General features: G+C 41.6%; 1 protein-coding gene across 1 annotated transcript in view; it reads right to left on the bottom strand.

The window, feature by feature from the left end:
- The window catches only part of LOC124789660 (aminopeptidase Ey-like), a 225449-nt gene that overhangs the window by 164551 nt on the left and 38245 nt on the right, over nucleotides 1-22653 (bottom strand). The window contains exons 4-6 of the mRNA XM_047257098.1: nucleotides 3822-4016; nucleotides 1542-1697; nucleotides 1334-1458 (exon numbers count right to left, since the gene is read on the bottom strand). Of these exons, the coding sequence (XP_047113054.1) occupies nucleotides 1334-1458; nucleotides 1542-1697; nucleotides 3822-4016 (476 nt within the window). The remainder of the gene's footprint in view (nucleotides 1-1333; nucleotides 1459-1541; nucleotides 1698-3821; nucleotides 4017-22653) is intronic.

Genomic DNA, 22653 nt, shown 5'->3' with positions numbered 1-22653 from the left:
GTTTGTGGCAGGTTTCAGTGTTGTCATATCAGTTCGTCTTGCAAAGTAAACATGGCTGTGCCAATGAAAAACAGTGTTCTGTAATCTGTGTTTTTGTGGTCTGAAATTCGTAGAAGACTCTTAGCGCAATATATGGGCGATGCTTCCCATAGTGAAGTGTTTACAAGTGGACTGTACAATCCAAAAGCAACCGAACAAGCTTGAAGCTTGATGAAAGAGCAGGACATCCAGCGACATCCACTATTAATGACAACATTGAGCAAGTGTGTATAATGATTTTGAATAACTGATGAGTGAGTGTCCAGGTAGTGGCAAACCAAATGCACATTATTCATGGTTCTGCATATGACATTACAGCGTTAACTTTCGTTAAATCTATGAAAGATGAGTCCCAAAACAACTCAATGTAGAGCACAACCGTAATAATGTGAGAATCTGTCAGCAGCTACAGGACTATCATAGAAATAATTGTGAAACATTTTTAAAACGAATCATCACTAATGATGAATCATAGGTTTAGAGAGCATACTCCAAAGCATGGACTCCAAGCAGCCCAAATCTCCTGACAAAAAGAAGCTGAAGCCTGAAGCCTCTGCAGGAAAAGTGGTGTTCGCAGTTTATTGGGATCCACAAGGACCAATTCAGGGGAAATACCTGAAAACGAGCGAATTAATAAACATTACCAAGATATTCTATGGAACGAGCTGTAGCCTGATCTTCAAAAGAAACGCAGAGATTTATTATCAGAGAGCATTCCAAGCAACGCACGTCCGTATCACATCACCATCCATATCATTCAAACTCCTCGGAGCACGTATTTCGAGGTGTTGACGCAGCCTACATACACTCCTAATTTCACCTCATTGATTTTGTTTGTCTGATATGCTTAAAAATACTTTTAGAGACCATAAGTCAATCGAAAATCTGTTTTTGTCAGACTATTGGAAAGCTTTTGCAACGATGGATGCTGAAGAAAGCAGTCATCGTAAATTTTGTGCTGTTGCTGTAAAAAAATAAGAAAAATGTGCTGATATTTCTGAGTTAACATCGTATTAGCAGATAAATGTCTCTTTTTTTAAGTAACAGACTTTTTTGATTTGTACACTCGTTTAAAGCTTTTTAAGTGTCAATAGACATTCCAAGAGCCTTCGACAGGTATATTCCTATGTGTCACGTATCTTTAATCATGGTTATCATTACTCATGATACTTTCTGCGTGGCCTGTAAGGTACTTGAATTGTTGAACAAAATTCCACTTTTATGTCTGTGGAAATTAGATATATAATATAGTATACCGGCAATAGTGCTCGAATGTAATACTGTTATTACTTACCAAGGTCATCTCTTGGCTCGAGTGGAACAATAACGTCTCGATCGTAAATAAAGAAGTTCACTGAGAATGGAGACATTGGTGGCGACCTTTCAAAGTGATCCCAGACCCAGCCAGAACGATCCGCCCTACAAAACATAGATTTTTGTAGCTAGTGATCGACTGGCTTTAATAATCAATTTAACATTTATAAGAATAAAGCAATACTTACTGTTTCTCAGTTTTACGAAGTGGCATGTTAGACAGGGATCTCATCTCTTCTGGACGACCAATACTAATCGTGAAAGGAGCTTTGTATGGAAATTCATCAAAGCAAGGAAATACTTCTCGAGCCTTATTTTGTCGCATATCGGTAGCTACAAACCATCTGAAAATAATAGTAATATACTTATATCCAATGTAATCATCAAATGATCAAGTGTAACAGATACAGATATTTTGGAGACTAACGTGTCAAGTAACTTTTCTATGTTGTGACCTCACACTAGGACATACGAGGTGTGATCAAAAACATGGTGAATAAGTTTATTAGAAGCAAAGTAATAAGCTTACATGGAAATTGATATAATCGTCTTCAAAGTACTGTCCTTCGCTAGCAATGCTCTTATTTCAACGTTGAATCCATGATTGGAAGTGTTTCTGGAAGGCTTCTTTTGGAAGGGCGTTCAACTGCTCTGTCATAGTCTTCTGAATATCAGAAACAGTGTCAAAGCGTTTTCCTTTAAGCACAGTTTTAATCTTTGGGAAGAGGCAGAAGTCGCCTGGTGTTAAAACGGGTGAGTTAGGTGGATGTCGACAGACAGGAACACTTTTTCCAGCCAAAAACTTGCGAATCAAAAGCGAGGTGTAACACAGCGCATTGTCGTGATGAAGAGGAAGCCATTGACCCATTTTCTGGTCTCTTTCTTCGTACATCGTTACGCAGATGTTACAGTATACCCTTGTAAACTTCGGTATGTACCACTGTTTCTCTTGGAACGAACTCTGATCGCATTATGGCCTCAAAATCGAAAAAAAAAAACAGTGAGCATGAATTTGAGATTCGATTTTGACTGAGATGACTTTTTAGGGTCAGGAGATCACTCGTTTTCCATTAGGAACTCTGCGTTTTCATAGTCTGGCCACACCCGTAGACCAAAGTTTCATGTCCAGTTACACTTTTCGACATGAAGTACGGATCTGAATGAAGATTACCCTTCATCTCCGTGCCAACTGACACATAATACCCCTTCCATTCGTCATTCAAAAGCCTGGGAACAAATTTTGCATTCACTAGTGCCATTTGCGAATTATCGCTTACAGTGCTTTGCATGGACCTTTATGAGATGATAAGTTCTTCAGTAAGTTCTCCAATAGTTATTCGCCTGTTTAAAAGAACAATTTGTTTTCATTTGTGTACGTTTTCTTCTATTTTTGAGGTTAATGGACGTATTGAACGTTGCTCGCCTTATAACGACTCATTTCTGCTTGTAAATCGCACATGTCACATGTAAACAGCCTCCAGAGCTACAGAACTATCGCCATACAACAATTTCAATATTTCATGAGTTTATTTGGCACTTTTTTACTACTTGAAACAGAACTTAATGTTCACACATTGTTCGAAATCCATGATGCGCGGCAGATACGGTAAACACAACCTCACTCTAACGTCTTTGAATGCCGACTGACAAGTCAAGTGTTCCAACATGACGCCGTCTATCTCATCGGACAAATTACATGACATAGTAGCAGCATCAGCAGTTGCTGCCAAAAAATTCATTTAATATATGTTCTGATCACGTCTCTTATGACATAACAGCGATGCATGCTTGAAGTGTTTCATGGTACATAGAACACTTGAACAGTGTATGTCTACGCTTTGATAAAATAGATTTATATTTTGACACAGTTATGAAAGAAATGTTGTATTTTATGATTCAGGTACAGGCCGATGACAAAAGGTGAATCTATACACTCTGCCACTTGGGTCGGTTACAATGTAGGATGGCTCTCAGTACTACGTCCTTGTGACGGTGCACTGTTGTCGCCTGTATCTGACTAGTGCGTGTTAACTTCGCCTGTAGGTAAAGATGGCAATGAAACGACAGAGAAGGGCAGACGTAGAGCAAAATTTGGAAAACCATGGGATTTAAGACTGCATGCATAAATTCTGTGCTCTGCACCTTGCTGCTTGCTAGAACCTCTCTGCAGATGCCCTTAGTCCAATTACTGTTTCATTCTCAAATAAACACGCTTCTTGCCTGGTGCTGAGTATTTTATGGTACGAAGCAGTAAAACGACCTATAAGTTCAAAACTGAAACATGAATCTGCACCTTCAGAGTTTAGTAGCTATTCTGTTAAATTCTCCAGCACTGCCTCGAATATTAGAGTTGGAAATTCCTCTTGATTTAAATGTGTTGTGACACCAAATGATAGTTACATAGACTTTTGATTACAAGATATTAATCGAAGATTTTGTGTGATATTAGTTAGATATTACAGACATACCTGTCATCTGACTGATCATCATTATAGGTGCCAACGAATATTCCTGATTCAGAAGTTTCGTTTCCGAGAGTTCCCTTAAATTCCATTCTCAGCTGATAGAAAACGCCCTTCTGCAGTTGGTCTGATACAGTTATCTCACACCAGTCCTCAGGAGACACTCTTCGTACTCTCTGGACGGACACACTCTTTATTTCCCTGTGGATTCACGTTATGTCAGTGAACATCAAAACTACTTAATCTGGCGAATATTTTAATAAATATGTTAGAACTTAGATTTTATTTATATGTAAACACCAATTGTATGTATTCAACATAAAATACGTTTTTCATATATTTTTGCATAACATTTGTATAAGTAATTTTGAATGCCATATTGTGGAGGGTACTATGCACTTTTGCATTGTGAACGGTACTATACGCTTCTGTATTTCTTATGTTACATATTTTCTGACGAAATCCTTGCAACTTATATTGTTTCTGGATGAACAATTTAGTACTACTACTACTACTACTACTACTACTACTACTACTACTACTACTGCTACTACTAGTAATACTACTATTAGTACCACAAGTATTACCAGTGGGTACAGTATAACAGACGAAAATGCAGAATAGGGAAGTTCATATGGCAGCACGTAGGCTATATTAACATCCAATTCAACGCTTGAGGCCATCATAAAACACGTGTTACTTTACTCCGTTTTGTGATTTCTGTTTGCTTACCCATGTCTCTGTAATGTGTTACAGTTACTCTGATTGTCGTTATTCGCGAATTACACAAGACGTGGTACCTTATATTTCACTCATAGGTGAGCAATATACTAACTACACTACGCAGACAAATGTACTCTGTGAATCTTCTCTGTATGACACAAGCCACGAGATAAAAATTTTAGCACAAGCCAAATAGCATAAAAACAAATAAGCCACCCATTACTACTGTGACCCAATACGTGTGTGATAACCGTGAACCTATAAAATTGGTTCATATTTGTGGAGCATGGACACGCTAAGAGTATGTGTAAGTTCCTGAGAACATTTTGGCACATCTACATCTACGTTATTACACTGCTATTCACAAAAAAGCGCCTGGCAGAGGGTTCAATGAACCACCTTCAAACTGCCTCTCTACCGTTCCACTCTCGAACGGCATGCGGGAAAAACGAGCACTTAAATTTTTCCGTGCAAGCCATGGTTTATTTTATCGTGATGCTTATTTCTCCCTATGTAGGTGGGTGCCAACAGAATGTTTTCGCAATCGGAGGAGAAAACTGGTGATTGAAATTTCATGAGAAGATCCCGTCGCAACGAAAAACAACCTTTGTTTTAATGATAGCCACTCCAATTCACGTATCATGTCTGTGACACTATCTCCCCTATTTCGCGATAATACAAAACGAGCTGCCGTTTTTGTACTTTTTCGATGTCACCCGCCGGTCCCACCTGATGCGGATCCCACACTGCACAGCAGTACTCCAAAATAGGGCGGACAAGCGTGGTGTAAGCAGTCTCTTTAGTAGACCTTTTGCACCTTTTAAGTGTTCTGCCAATGAATCGCAGTCTTTGGTTTGCTGTACCCACAATATTATCTATGTGATCGTTCCAATTTAGGTTATTTGTAATCGTAAACCCTAAGTATTTAATTGAATTTACAGCCTTCAGATTTGTGTGGCTTATCGCGTAATCGAAATTTAACTGATTCCTTTTAGTACTCATGTGAATAACTTCACACTTTTCCTTATTCAGGGTCAATTGCCACTTTTCGCACCATACAGATATCTTATCTAAATCAAGATGAATAATCTCAATCTTTGCATCGTTCGTGAGAGTTGTGGTTCCACCTGGATTTGTATTTGAGGTCAGTTATATGTTCCATAGGATCGCGGGCCTAGAAAAATGCTGGTTATGGAATTCGAAGGCTATCGGGCCTATAAAAAGTAGAGAGTCGCCAGTGGCACCAGTATGCAACAAAATACAGAACCTATTTTTTCGATCCATCTAAGAGAAGCTGTTACAGTCGATATGGAGTTACATACTTCTACCATTACTAATTCCTGTCGACACCCTTAGTATTTTGCAGTGATTTATGTAAAAGTCATTTACGAATGCATACTTTTTCGCCACATTAAAACGCACCAGTTTATCACCACAAATCTAGCGGCTGTTGCAGTGGACTGATTATCTGACAATAAATTTCTTTGCAATCCAGATCATATCCATCATCTTCTGATCAGACTAATAAGAAATATATGAAGAACTTTAATAAAACTTTTGTGGCTTCATATTGATTCCGTGTTAATCTGGAGAGAACATATTAGCCATATTTCTGAAATAATACCTCATGAAAATTGGTAGACGTGTTATTAAATACATGAAATTTATTTGCATATGAGAATATGGGCAGCCTTCAGCTGTATAATGGAACGACAATAATGATAATTAGTGCTAGACTGGCACTCGAACCCGTATTTCCCGCTTATCGGGAGCGGTCGTCATACCATTAGACTCTCCGGGCATGACTCACGGCCAAAGTTACTTTGGACATGCATGCATTTCACTGCTGATGGTTGTGCATATTTGCAACTGTGAATACATTTCAAGTATTTCACAAGGGCTGTAGTCGTTACAGTACCTGTTTCCTCGGGCATGCATGCATGTCCGCAGCAACTTTGCATCGTATTTCTGAACAACACAGGCACTGCAATATCGTATTGATCTGCCAATACTGGGCAAACGAATCTCAATTAAAATGTCTCCCATGTACGGGAATGTACATAATGAATGTGCGAGTGCAAGTTGCAGGCACATGGCTTACGACATAAAGAAATTTGGGTAAGGCCTTGAGCTGTGCTCGGAGAGCCTAATGGCAAGGCAACCGCTTGCGATAAGCGAGAAATCCGGGTTCAACTCCCGGTCCGGCACAGATTTTCACTGCGTCATCCCATTATATCGCTGACTGTTGTCAATATTCGCAAATCCGAATACATTTCATGTATTTCATAAAGACAATAGTCGTCACAGTGCCTACTCTTTCGGAAATGCATGCATGTCAACAGGAACTTTGCATCGTACTCCTGAACAATGCAGACACTGTAATATCGTATTACTAATTATCTAAGGATGACAGGGTTTTCACAGTTCCGGTTTCATATTTGTTGCAGACCGATGATATGAAGACACATTCACGTACCAGTGATATTACGCAAATATAACAAACCTGAGGGCCACTGCTAGGTTCTGTTAAGAAAACTTAAGCTATTAACAACTGCAAGTCTATGCATACAGTATATCGCACATCCCTGTACGCTAAAGTGAATAAAAATTACATTGACTGACAAGAAAAGTGAAGCACCCAGAAAAGGAAGAGAAAATGATTGAAACTTCACGAGTTGGGAGGATATGTGATGTTATTTCAGTGATTAAAGTGTCGAGCCAAATTTACAAAGAACTTGGTAGCATGAGCCAACTTGTCAGTATGACATTGCACCGCCTCTGGCAAGGATGCATGCACTAATTCGGTTGGGAAGGGACCCATAAGGCCGTTGTATCTTCTCTGGAGACACACCTGCCCACAACTGTGATTCATCGCTCGACACATTGCAACGCCATTCATCAGTGCTTCATGCTTCCCAGTCATGGCACCTCTCTGAATGCAACAGTCTGTGTTGCGGTGTTAACGGCAGACTACGAATGGGACGCTAATTCCCTACTCTGGCTGCTGCTGGTGTAGGCTGGCAGGTAAGCAGGGACTATGATGTGCTCCGCGTACAATACAGCGATCCTCCCTTGTAATGGCTGGAAGTGGTCGACTGGAACCTTGCTGGCGAGTATATTTGCCCTCATGTTTCCATGCAGTCCAACACTGAGCCACTGTCACATCCGAATACTTAACAATTCTGGATGTTACATGATTCAGCCAGCCAGAAAACTGGAGACCCGTAATATGGCCCCTTAATAACTTTATAAGCGTGCTGAAAACGCTGTATCGCATGAGTACGCAGAATCTCCGTGTCCTTCACAGTGATCACTGAACATCTAACGCTGTCCTCGCCCCTTATATACCCTACGAGGTCTGATAACAACACTGAAGGTGGATACCACCAAAGCACTCTGATGGCTGTTCTAGCAGTCACAGAGAATTGTAACTCTACTCATTTACATACCCACCGATGGTGCGTGCGTGTACTAAGTTACATGGACATCTGACCAGGTCTTTCGGGTCAGGCAGTGTATTTTAATAAAGAGTGCAGCGCGGGAACTTCCTTATTTGAAACGCGCGCCATACAGCGGCCATTACTCATCGATGTGTGTGACTGAGATCATTTGAAACGTTGTTGTAAAGGTTAGTTTAGTAGTGGTCACGGAGTGGACGAGAGATGAGCGCGCGTTCACAGTGTCGACTTACTTTTGCAATAGCTGTTCGATCATCGCAACCCAGTATGCATTCAGGAGAAGTTTAATATCGCACCTGTAGGTCATGTTCTGGATCGAAAGTGAATGTTATATGGATGGACGCGTTTATGGACACCGAGAGTGAGAAAAAAGAAGAAACCAGGACCTTCACGAACACAAAGACGCCAGGAAACATCGAGAAAGGAAGGCTAGCGATTTTTAAACTCCTCTTGCAATTTCTGATCTCACAGTGAGACTAATTCTTTATTAAGATTTGAAATTTTCATCCACACAAACTGGCAGTGGTGCACACACTTAATCCACGGGATTTTGTTTCACGAGGAAATGCATGTGAATCTTTAGTCGAAAATCTGCCTCATGACGCCTTTGTGTTCTTCAGCGACGATGCACATTTCCATTTTTCTGTTCGCACGAATAAACAAAACACGCGATATTAGAGTAGCACAAATCTCCGAGTACCTCATGAGCTGCCCGTACATACAAAACGTGTGACTGTTTGGTGTGCATTATCCAAAATTGGCATTATTACCCCATGATTTTTCGAAAGGAACGATAGGCCAGTTACAGTCACTTCTGAGCTTTATTTCCGGATGACTGTTGAGTATTTTCTTTGCTGGTTGAAGAAATGGATATGAGGGATGTCTAGTTCCAACAAGACAGCGGCAGGGCTCATACTGCGCGAATATCAACGAATCTCTTTCGTGAACACTTCCCTGAGCGTCTCATTTCTTTGAGGGGCGATCTTCAGTGGCCAACAAGCTCACCAGATTTAGCCCACTGTGACTTTTTGTTATGGGGCTGTCTCAAATCAGTTGTGTACACAAATCGTCCACATACCCTGGGTGAGCTGCGGAACAATATTCATGCTGCTATTGCCATCACAGACAGAGACATGCTGGACAACGTGGACCGGAGCCTTCGATTTCGACTCTACAAATGGTCCAATACCCAGAGTGAGTTGCAGAACAATATTCATGCTGCTATTGCCATCATAGACAGAGACATGCTGGACAACGTGAACCGGAGCCTTCAATTTCGTCTCTACAAATCGTCCACATACCCTGAGTGAGTTGCAGAGCAATATTCATGCTGCTATTGCCATCATAGACAGAGACATACTGGACAACGTGGACCGGAGCCTTCGATTTCGACTCTACAAATCGTCAACATACCCTGAGTGAGTTGCAGAACTATGTTCATACAGCTATTGCCATCATGGACAGAGAAATGTTGAACAAAGTGGACCGAAGCTCTCGATTTCAACTCTCCAAATGCATTGGGCACATGGAAGGCCACGTGCAGAATGTCATTTTCACAATCTTATGAAATAAAACTTCAAATATACCTGTGTTTAAAGAAAAGAGAACTAAACTGATATCGCCAACACTTTATGTTTTACGACTTTTTAAAATAAGGAAATTCTCACGCTGCATCTTGTATAAAAAAAAATTCACCAAATGAAACATTGTTCATCTCCCTTAAAAGTGCACAGTATTCGCTTGGGAGTGCTCTCCATGATAGTGTAAAAAACAGGTACCCCCTTCCCTCCAGCCACCTACGGAGAGCACACAGGCTTTTTCAAATGGCAAGCTCCCCTGCCGAACGCCTCGCGGCACGAGCAGTCCGCTGTCCACACTAGCTAGGCTTTTGACCTTTGCTGTTTTTCTGCTACCCCACAGTCACCCCTCTGCGTCCGCTGGCCTCACCAGGCCCTCTGCCATCCTTCGCGGTATGCAGCATGTCTTAAGGCGACGGTCTTAACCAACACAAAAGGGAAATTTAGCAGCACGAACCCCCCCCCCCCCCCCCCCCTGGAGTACGCTCCAGATGGATTCTTCAAAGTCTGCTGCTTCCAAAACAGGAAGCCTTCCACCTAAAGTGACCGCAGCGTCACACCACAGTGTCTTCCAATGCGCTATGGCGAGCACACTGCTGGGCAGAGTTATTGATGCTGACAAAAGTTACACATAGAATAGAGTATGACGCCGGCATCCCTCAGGACAAAACCGTGATAAATGAGGGCTATCTTGACTGTGGGTTGTTTGTCTAAACGGACAGCCGCGACTTCTTAGGGAACTCTGGCACCACGCCATTGCGAGCACTGAACTATGACGTTTGTATTTAACATCAACGCGACTCCCATAAAAAAGCAACTATCAAAAAAGAAAAATACAGCTGCGACGACAATAAATGTCCTCTTTCCACAAAAATAGGCACAGTCTATTTTCTTTTAGTTTCATGAGCAAAATCGGTATAGTTTTTATGTCCAACTGCAGGATACAATTTGCATCTCACTATTTTGCGACATCCATTGAAGTGAATTGCCGCCGATCGCAGATGATAACATGTCTATTACAAACATTTCAGACACATGAAATAACATTAGAGAATACAATCTTTCACTCCATTAGCTCACATGTCGGAAAAAAACACAACAAGAAGCTATAATTCAAGAGAATGTAGCTGTTTCCTACACTCTGGCAGGTCTCGTTTTACCAGTGCGATGCTATATCAGACAGGCGCTTATGAAAGAAATAGTGAGAGTCTGTCTCGTAATAGAACCTCCTATAAGATTCTACCATATGTCTCTTCCATTACACCGAAACCAATTACCATCTGCATGCTTACATTTGACATTTTTGATGCATAACTCACCTCTACCGACATGTCTGTAAAGTTTCTGTAATACAGTAGTAGGTTGTAGCCTTCTGGTTTTGTAAGCAATTTGATTATCACAACCTGTTTCACGCAATATGCTCACATGTCGGAAAAAAAAACCACTATCATTTTTAGTTTGCACAACGAGCTGCAATTCAAGTGGTGTATACTTTACAATTAGACATTATGAAGTATGAAATAACGCCTATTTTTTAAACACACAATTGTGACGATAATCACAATAATAATAATAATAATAATAAAACAGTCATGAGCCCACAAGAGAAGAGACAGGCGATTCCTAGTAGATTTATGAGCAAAAGCGGTGTAGTTTTGAGAGAACTATCTGCATCCAACATTTAACCAGTTATGGCACTCTTGTAATAGGACCTCATATAAGGCTTAACAGCGTCTCTCTCTCTCCTGATATATCGGAAAACAATACTGTCTGCGTGTTGTCATTGAGCATCGCTCCATTGGAGTTGAAGGCCAGTGCTCGAAGTCCTTTGCGCTAATCTGCACAAAATTTCGTCGTCTGTACAGGAGGAAGATCATATCCAGCAAACCATTAATCTTACGAGAGGACTTCTGTATTGTTCCTTCAGTTGTAACACTTCCAATCAGTATGCACAGCTATATACTTTATTTTTTTCTACCATGACTTAGAAGTCCGTGTCAGCTACTGCTAAACCGACATTAACACGTTTCGATCCATTGGCTCTCACAGAAAGCTGAACAACGCACGGCGTAAGCTATGCAGCTCCAACAACACACAGGTGGTAGAAATAAATCACAGAGGTGATGTTTCTCATTGACAAAAAAAGTGGATTACTTCGCAACATATGGAAACTGGAAGAATTTGCTGTATTGTAGAGCGGTTACAACAGCTATCCGAAAGTGATGACATATACAGTCAATCTCACCTTCCACAGCGAAGGGGTAGAAGCTGTCTGGTGTTACACCAAGATTCCCTCGAACTAGTGTTGAAAAACACAAGTGTCTGACACTACATGATGTGGACACCCTATTTCCAGCCAAGTGATGTAACTACCATGCCAGAGAAAGTAGCTCTCAACAGGAACAGTGTAACTGGCATTCAGATCAGACGAATTCGATGGTTAAGCAGTGTTCATCAAACGATAGTCAACTACATGGTTATGATCAATGAGTATGTGTGGGTCGGATATCTAACATGTATTGAAAAGCGCTAAGGCGTTGTTTACTAACTTTGACGGGAATGAGCATGCTCATTTACTATAACGGCCTGGCTCAATTCATTACATCAACATGACACTGCACTCCTAGTGAAATGGGAAGAGCGAAGCTATTCAGCCTAAGGATGGTTTCATCTCCTGAGCTGGATAGGCGCCAAATGAAATCAAACTGAATGACAGATGAGTCTTACAAAACGGAATCCGATGAGTGCTATTCTCTCGGTTACTTTTGAGAGGGTAAATATGCAGTTAAATTCTCTCTCTGATTACAACACCAATCAGTTGGCCAAGAGACTCTTATTACATCCCAAGTACGGAGTATTACAGAGGGGAGGATATTGCTGTTGTCACGGCTATCAGCTAGTGGCATCAAAGTTATAATATAAATTGAGGATATATAGTGAGGTACAAGGTTGGGCACAGTTGAAATAGATTGAAAGAAGCTGTGCGGTAGACTGACATAAATATCAAAGGCAGCTGACAGTTTAAGTACAACACATTCTACCTCAGTATTTGTGTCTTCAGCAGCAACAGTGCTAGTGTATCATTTATTCATTGTGCATGCTGCGATGAAATTAACAGCTATAGAGGCATTACAACGCGTATTTCTAAAACACCAAACACACATGCGCCGCGGTGGTATACTTTGGTCTAATGGACTCATATAGATCTCTTAATCTATTTTTATTTTTTATTCTGTCATAAAGATACACAATGCCATCGTCACTATTATCTTCTTCAGGCAACCTGTACCATCCTGGTGGTGGTTGGGTTCTGTGGTGGTGGTGGTGACGGTGATGTCGGGCTGTCCGATATTTCTTCTGAAAAAAGAAAAAAAAAGAAATTAGTTATATGCATCATATAGACACAGCCTCAGTTATTCATTGAAATCCGGCACGAATTTTCTGTGTATTAGCACATCCTGCCATACATACCTAGTCGTTCCGAGTCAGATATCGCTTTTATAATGAACCTCGCATGTAGTGATTTGTTTTCGTAACTGCAAAGAACAGTAAGCAATACCATATGTAAAACTAGGGTACACAGAATTTTATTTCCCCTTGTTGAAGTGTTGTTTCCAGTTGTACAGTATTGCTTCTAACCACAAGTCAACTAACATAACCCATAGATTTCTTTAGGAATCAAGTAAAGCCGACATAAATGGAAACAAAGATGAAGCGTAATTTAATTGATGTTAGCTGTTTGTAAGCTGTAGGCAAAAGAATGATCGAATCGGTTTAACTACACATGCACGTTTAATAGATAGCATCGAGACTTCGTAAGCCATTAGAAGGCTAACAAAATATTAATGCATGAAGCATACAATTGCCACCCTCACACCTTAGCAAAAGATCCGGCAGGGAACCGAGAAAATTCTGTTCGTACGTAAAATCGGTAAGCGAGTCTAAGGCTTCCATTCAGTCGCTTGTTGACCAATCCGGTGTGGCAGTTGAAGACAGTAAAATGAAAGCTGAAGTTTTAAATTTCACTTTCAAGACATCGTGATAATGATGATGATGTTTGGTTTGTGGGTCGCTCAACTGCACGGTCATCAGCGCCTGTACAAAGTCCCAGTTTTTACACAGTCCTTTTTTTTCTTTTTGCACAGTCCAATCTAACCACAGTCACGAATGATGATGATGAAATAATGAGGACAACACATACATCCAGTCCCCAGGTACAGAAAATCCCGAACCCTGCCAGGAATCGAACCCCGAACCCTGTGATCCAGAGGCAGCAACGCTAGTCACTCGACCACGAGCTGCAGACGTTCAAGATAGGGTTCACGCAGGAGTACAGTACAAACATACCGTCATTCAACCTTCGGGCAGACTCCCGTATGAACGACTTATAAATAAGTATACCTGACATAGAGAAGCAACTTAAAGATTTGAAAACAAACAAATCACCACGCCCGGATGGAATCTCAGTTCGATTTTACAAAGAGTACCGTTAAGCATTGGTCCCTTACCCAGCTTACATTCTATATACAGAAATGATTTGAATCTCTCGCCCAACACAAAGACCCAAACGACTGGAAAAAAAGCGCGGATGACTACAGTATATAAGAAAAGTGAAAGAACGGACCCGCAAAATTACAGACCGATATCCCTAACTTTGGTTTGCTTCAGAATCCTTGAACGCATTCTCAGTTCGAATATAATAAACTTTCTTGAGGCTAAGCTGCTTATTTTCACGAATCAGCGCGGTTTTCGAAACCATCACTCGTGCGAAACTCAGCTTGCCCTTTTCTCACATGATAAATCGAGAACTATAGACGAAGGGCAACAGGTAGATTCCATATTTTTAGATCTCCGGAAAGCATTCAACACGGTGTCCCATTGCATGCTGTTAACGAAGATACGAGCATATGGAGATGTGAATGGCTCGAAGACTTCTCAAATATCAGTATGCTGTCCTCGACAGCGAGTGTTCACCAGACACAAGGGTATCGTCAGGAGTGCCCCAGGAAAGTGTGATAGGACCACTGTTGTTCTCTCTATATAAAATGATTTGGCGAAAAGGGTGGGTACCAGTCTGCAGTTGTTTGCTTATAATGCCGTGGTGTACGGTGATGTGTAGATGTTGAGTGACTGTAGGAAGATAGAAGACGACTGAGATAAAGTTTCCAGTTGATGTTATGATTGGGAGACAGCCCTAAATGTGGAAAAATGTAAGTTAATGCGGATGAGTAGGGAGAACAAACGAGTAATGTTCGGATACAGTGTTACTAGTGTCCTGCTTGACATAGTCAAATCGTTTAAATATCCTGGCGTAACCAAACGATATGAGAAGGAACGAACAGGTGAAAACTGTGGTAGGAAAGGTAAATGGTCGACTTCGGTTTATTGGGTGAATTTTAGGAAAGAGCGGTTCACCTGTAAAGGAGATCGCATATAGGACGCTGGTGCGACCTATTCTTGAGTACTGCTCGAGTGTTTAGGATCCGCACCATGGGATTGATGGAGGACACCGAAGCAATTCAGATGAGGGCTGCTAGATTTGTTACCTGTAGGCTCGCACAAAATGCAAGTGTTACGGTGATGATTCTGGATCTCAACTGGGAGTCACTGGGGGGGGGGGGGGGGGGGGAGGTTTCTTTTCGGGAAATACTATTAAGAGAATTTAGAGAACCGGCATTTGAAGCTGACTGCCGAACGATTCTTTTGACACCAACATACAGCGCGCGTAAGGATCACAAAGACAAGATACGAGAAATTAGGGCTCATAATGGATGCGTACAGACAGTCATTCTTCCATTGCTCTATTTGTGAGTGGAACAGGAGGGGAAATGACAAGTAGTTGCACAGTGTACCCTCTACCACGCACCTTCGGTGGCTTGCTGAGTATCTTTGTAGATTTAGATGAATCTGAAAATTGCACTACAGATTTTTTAATATTAATTATACACGGAGTCTACTGAACTCAAAGAATTCGAAACATACATTGTCATAGACGTGTACAAAGAAAAAGAACTCCGATAATACCTTCTCTATAATACATTAAAATCGCCAATACGTGAAAATAGGAAATTCCTCTGTCTCACACTTATCTAATATTGGCACCAACACCGATCAGGTGCTGTGACTGAAATGACACACGAAAGTAACAACAGTGAAATCGAAAGCTGGGGATGGTCATGTTTACGTGAATCATGTGCACTACCACAAACATACCGGGCAGTTACAGTTAGGTCGATGAAGTTTCAGCGCTGTAGAAACGAAATATCGCAGTAACGAAGGCGTCCAGGGCAGGAAACATGCCCTTTATTACCGTCATTTTCCACGTATTTTCCTATAGGAGTAGCTTTGTGCTCATTTGCCTCAGTTTCCTCAAAGACCGAAGTAAGTTCCAAATTTTCAATTCTTTTACTTTCTCTATTACACGAAAAAGTATTTGTTTTTGCTTATGTCTCGAAGAAGAAGAGTAATGGGTTGGACTGAAAAACGATGGCCTAAAGATGCACAATTTCTGTGTAGACGACGTAATAGGAATAGTATGGATGTTGATAATAACAATAATTCCGTTGATGTAATGGAACGTAAATTTAAATGATCAGTTTACGTAACTCCAAATAATTTGAAGGTTGTGACTATGGTTTGATGAATTTACAGCGCGGATTCCGTAATGCATATATTTTCGCATTTGAGGTTACTTCACGTGATAAACGGCGACCTTATTGCACTGTCATAAAGGAAAGTTAAGTTGATGTGATCAGGTCCATTTAATCATTTGATTGAATTTCAACCACGAGCGATGCTCTAGCCCCTATTAATATGTGAATCTCAGTGTTTCATCCTCGAAATTTCTTTGGTCCTCTCATCATATTCTGATACAGATCGAGTCCATAGGGAGTTGACAGCAGCTAGGTACCATTTCGGGTTGTGTATGCTGATAAGGTCAACTGAACAGCGAATAGTAAGGAAAATGGTTTTTTCTCGTTTTTCAGTATTACTGACTCGGTCAGGCTTCGATGAAGATCGTTTAATGCATTAATCTACATTCATCTGCGTCAGGGCTCTCGAGAACTATCGGATGTAATGAACTGTGGTCATTCCCGTATCACAGAGCATTCCCTAAGCAGCTTCCTAAGTTGTTAAGAGTACAGGGACTGGGATCACTTCAGAGATAGAGCAGAGTGCTGATTGCGATAGTTGGAAGTATGTAGTGCATCATAGGTTAACATTCGCTCTGGTGTTCGAAACAGGCGATTTTACACAGTGTGCAGCCAATTACATGGGAGGTGATCAGTGTGTGTGTGTGTGTGTGCTTTGATAGGGAGCTAACATGCATCGTGAAGTGCATGTCTACATGAAGTGATGTCTACTAACTTCGACTGGAACGATCACACACACATTTACCGTCTCGATCTGACTGCTCCGTCAAGATCCGTCTGTGATTCAAACCCAACCACTTATGAACACTTTAATGCACTTACCATCGTCCGCCTCCACATACATCTCCTGTTCATCCTCAATATCTTCAGCCGTTTCATTCCATAGCTCCTCATCTGTGAATGACATTGAAAAGTTGCGGTATATTAATAATTTTTACTTATGGACCATCTGACAGCAACTGAATAAAACACAATTTTAGTGCCATACGCGTTTCGCCTTTATTTTCTGCAAGGCATCATCAGTGGCCTGGAATATGTACATATGTTAGCTATTTTATTTACATTTTTGTCATTGTGCCTATAGGTTATAAACAGTTCTGGTGGTTGGTATTTCCTATTAAGCAGTAATGTTTTGAACTGTACTTACAGGTTGCGTGGACAATTTCCTACATATTACGCTCCTGTTGCATTTTTGGTGTTGTTATTCTTCTCATGAACGCCAATTTTCGAATTTTACGACGAAGGAATTTCCAAGCTCGTCCATCGCTACGATAAGTACCTTATTTTAAATGGCAACTGCGTAGAAAAGTAGTATTTAAGTGTGGCTTTCATCTGTATATAATTAAAAAAATTCCAATACTTTATTTATTTTTAATTCCACAACGTAATGTACTTTGTGGATAGCCCTCGTATAACCCGGCATCAATACGTCGGGGTATCACCATGCACACGTACACAGGCCGCACAACGGGTTGGCATACTCTGGATCAGATGGTCGAGCAGCTGTTGGGGTATAGCCTCCCACTCTTGAACCACTGCCTGTTGGAGCTCCTGAAGTGTCCTAGGGGTTTGAAGACGTGCAGCGATAAGTCGACCGAGAGCATCCCAGACGTGCTCGATGGGGTTTAGGTCTGGAGAACAGGCAGGCCACTCCATTCGCCTGATATCTTCTGTTTCGAGGTGCTCCTCCACGATACCAGCTCGGTGGCGCCGTGCGTTATCATCCATCAGGAGGAAGGTGGGACCCACTGCACCCCTGAAAAGTCGGACATACTGGTGCAAAATGACGTCCCGATACACCTGACCTGTTACAGTTCCTCTGTCAAAGACATGCATAGGTGTACATACACCAGTCATAATCCCACCCCACGCCATCAAACCACGACATCCATACAGGTCCCTTTCAAGGACATTAAGGCGTTGGTATCTGGTTTCTGGTTCACGCCATATGAAAACCCGGCGAGACTCACTGTTCAGACTATACCTGGACTCGTCAGTCAACATAACCTGGGACCCCTGTTCCAATGACCAGGTACTGTGTTCTTGACACCAGGCTTTACGGGCTCTCCTATGACCAGGTGTCAGTGGAATGCACCTTGCAGGTCTCCGGGTTCAGTCATCTGTAGACTGTGTGTCTGGAGACAACTGTTCCAGTGGCTGCGGTAAGGTCCCGAGCAAGGTTACCTGCAGTACTCTGTGGCCATGTGCAGGCACTGATGGTGATATCGATCTTCTTGTGGTGTTGTACACTGTGGACGTCCCGTACTGTAGCGCCTGGACACGTTTCATGTCTGTTGGAATCGTTGCCATAATCTTGAGATCACACTTTGTGGCACACGGAGGGCCCGTGCTATAACCTGCTGTGTTTGACCAGCCTCCAGTCGCCTTAGTATTCTACCCCTCATAACGTCATCAATATGTGTTCTTTGAGCCATTTTCAACACAGAGTCACCATTAGCACATCTGAAAACGCCTGCACATTTACTCGCTGCACCGTACTCTGACATGCACCAACACACCTCTGCGTATATCGACTGCTGCCAGCGCCACCGTGCGACGACCGCAGGTCAGATGCACCACATGGTCATACCCCGAGGTGATTTAAACCCGCAAACCGCCCACCAGAGCGTTGTTTCATCATGTATCAGCACTATCCTTAATTTATGAGCATGAGTGTAGATTAAAAAGCGTGTAAGACATGAATGTAGTCTTTCGCCCCGACTGTTCAATCTGTACGTCGAGGAAGCAGCGATGGGGCTAAAAGAATGGTTCAGAGGTGGAATTAAAATTTTAGGCAAAGGTATATCAATGATACGATTTGCTGAATACAGTGCTGTCCAGAGTGAAAGTGAGAAAGAACTACATGATATGCTGAATGTAATGAACAGTCCAACGAGTACAGAATATGGATTGAGAGTAAATCCAAGAATGATTAAAGTAATGAGAAGTAGCAGAAATGAGGAGAGCGAGAAGCTTAACATCAGGATCGATGGTCACGAAGCAGATTAAGTTAACGGATTCTACTACGTAGACTTAGAAATAAGCAATGATGGACAGCACAAGGAGGACATCAAAAGCAAACTAGCACAGAAAAAAAACAAGGAAAAAAATCGCTCTCATCATCATGTAGGTCCCCTTTCCAGTTCTTCTTCTTCCTCCTCTGTTGGCTGTAAGAGCTCCCCTGCGGATAGCAACAGGAAGTTACACCACTGCACGTTATTTATTTGTAATTATATATCAGTTGGCTGAAGATGTCGAAACTAGGTAACTTACCTCCAACAAACTCCACAGTTTCTGCTGTAGATATTGTTTCTTCTTCCTCTTCTTCTTCATCTACAACCATCCACACAAACATATGGATGGGTGTCACCTCCTCATCGAACTGGGCTGGAACAAAATGAAAGAATCACAATCACACTCTTTCGGGCTACATACGTATGTGCAGAAATAAATACATGGAACTGATACTAATTAGGGAGAAAGAGGTACTTACAGAAAATTCTGGGACTCATGGTAACTTCAGTGTCACTTCAGACCACAGACTGACTCGTGGTGACTGTTGATGATAGCACATCCCTATTCGATGAGATACCCTGGAGTTAACCTACTAGCGGTGGGTGGGGATGTCTGGTCTGGCTTAATAGGTCTGAATGGTTAACTTATGTCGTGTAGCTGTACAATAGACCTTTCTCACCAAACCAGAACTGATAACACTAATAGACAACGCATATGTTGAATTCGATGAAGTGAGAAGCGTACGATCGTGATGCCTACATGCTGAACGAGAATATGGGGTAAGGGGTTGCTGGAACCCCTCCTACTTAACTCAGCGTTAGATCTACCTCTAATTGACGAGTGCTCCACGAGCAATTAATTCGATCGCTCAGAATCTGTATAATTTATGGAATCATTGAGAATAGTGTTGATCATTAGCAGAAATTGCATAATTCGCCAGCGATGTAGCCTACTTACTTATAGACCTCTATATGTAGTATGGTCAATACACTGTTTCCTTTAGTGCTGAAAAAATGTAGATAAATGTAGGTGTTTAGAGTCACTTACTAAAATGTGTATGTAAGCGGAGGTGTTTGAGTCTCTTACAAAAAATAAGTATATAAACGGAGAGTTTGAGTCGTTTACAGCCTGCATATGCATATTGTGAGCGAGGGGGGGGGGGGGGGGGGGGAGGGAGGAGATGCATCCCATTCTTGATGTTACCCACACAGATATGTCCTCAGCATCTAGCAAAGTGTAGACCGAAGAAGAAGCGTTACTTTTACATGTGGTGCCTCCAAATATGAAACAACGATCTCGCAGCTGCACAAGTCTGCCGACAATGAGTACAATGATTCTCTTGAGGAAAACACTGTTTGTCAGGTGTCAGACCTTGGCCAAGAGACCCGCCCTTGATCGCCCACATCTGACAGCTGCCCACAGGACCATGTGGATAGCATGGAGCAGGCATCTGCGCTTGTAACTGACAAAGACGTACAAGAAGCGTGGTCGCTACTCCTCGCCATGACAGCAGCAATATCTCCTCCCTCCTGTAATACTCTGAACTTGGGATGTAATAAGAGTCTCTTGGCCAACTGATCGATGTTGTAATCAAAGAGAGAATTTAACCGCATATTTACCGTCTCAAAAGTAACGAAAGTGTAGAACTCATCGGATTCCATTTTGTAAGACTCATCTGTCATTGAGTTTGATTTTGTTTGGCTCCTATCCAGCTCAGGAGATGAAACCATCCATAGGCTGGATAACTTCGCTCCTCACATTTCACTATGAGTGCAGTGTCATATTGATGTAATGAATTGAGTCAGGCCGTTATAGTAAATGAGCATGCTTATTCCCATCAAAGTAAACAATACTTTAGCGCTTTTCAGTACATTTTAGATACCCACCGACCCACACATACATATTTATCATTCACCGTGTAGTCGACTATCGTTTCATGAACACGCATTAACCATCGAATTCGTCTGATCTGAATGACAGTTATACTGTTCTGGTTGGGAGCTACTTTCTATGGGATGGTAATTACATCACTTGGCTTAGAATACGGTGTCCATATCATGTAGTGTCAGGCTTTTGTATTTTACAACATCACTTCGAGGGGGTCTTGGTGTAACCAGACAACTGCTACCCTGTCGCTGTGAAAGGTGAGATTAACTGTATAGATCATCACTTTCAGATAGCTGTTGACACGCTCTACAATACCAGAAACTCTTCCCGTTTCCATATGTTGCGAAGTCATCTACATTTTTTTTGTCAATGAGTAACATCGCCTCTGTGTTTTATTTCAACCGCCTGTGTGTTGTAGAAGCTGCACAGCTTATGCCAGGCGTTGTTCAGCTTTCTGTGAGAGCCGAAGGATCGAAACGTGTTAATGTCGGTTTAGCAGCAGATGACACAGACCTCTAAGACTTGGTAGAAAAAGCAAAGTGAATGGCTCTGTATACTGATTGGATGTGATACACCTGAAGAAACGATGTATTAAACTGCTTATGAAGGAATAATACAGGAGCCATCTCGTATGATTAATAGTTTGCTGTATATGATCTTCCTCCAGTACAGACGGCGAAATTTTGTGCAGATCTGCGCAAATGTCTTTGAGCACTGGTCTACAACTCCAATGCAGTGATGCAGTATATATAATATGCTCAATGACAACATGCAGACGGTAATTGTTTTTCGATAGGCTGTATAAGGAGAGAAAGAGATGCTGTAAGGTCTTATACGAGGTTCTATTACAAGTAGTGCTATAACAGGTTAAATTTTGAATGCAAAAAGTTCTCTCAAAACTACAACGCTCATAAAACTAATAGGAATAGGCTGTCTCTATTCTCGAGGACTCATGACTGTTTTTATTATTATTATTATTATTATTATTATTATTATCGTCTCAATTGCGTGTTTAAAAAATAGGCGTTATTTCATACTTCATATCGTCTAATTATAAAGTATACACCACTTGAATTATAGCTCGTTGTGCAATCTAGAAATGACATGTGGGCATATTGCGTGAAACAGGTTGTGATGATCAAATTGCTTACAAAAATAGAAGGCTATACGTTTGTAATAAACACGTGATAGTCTGTGATCGGCGGGGTTGCACTTCGCTGGATGTCGCAAAATAATGCGATGCAAATTGTATCCTGCAGTTGCACATAAAAACTATACCGATTTTGCTCATGAAACTAAAAGAAAATAGACTGTGCCTATTTTTGTGGAAAGAGGACATTTATTGTCGTCGCAGCTGCATTTTTCTTTTTTTAATAGTTGCTTTATTATGGGAGTCGTGCTGATGTTAAATACAAACGTTATAGTTCAGTGCTCGCAGTGGCGTGGTGCCAGAGTTCCCTAAGAAGTCGCGGCTGTCCCTTTAGACAAACAACCCACAGTCGGGATAGGCCTCATTTAGCACGGT

The sequence above is a fragment of the Schistocerca piceifrons genome, chromosome 1, assembly GCF_021461385.2.
Source record: "Schistocerca piceifrons isolate TAMUIC-IGC-003096 chromosome 1, iqSchPice1.1, whole genome shotgun sequence".
Classification (NCBI taxonomy): Eukaryota; Metazoa; Arthropoda; class Insecta; order Orthoptera; family Acrididae; genus Schistocerca; species Schistocerca piceifrons.
The sequence above is the reverse complement of the archived record's forward strand: the minus strand, read 5'-3'. Positions and strand labels throughout refer to the sequence as shown.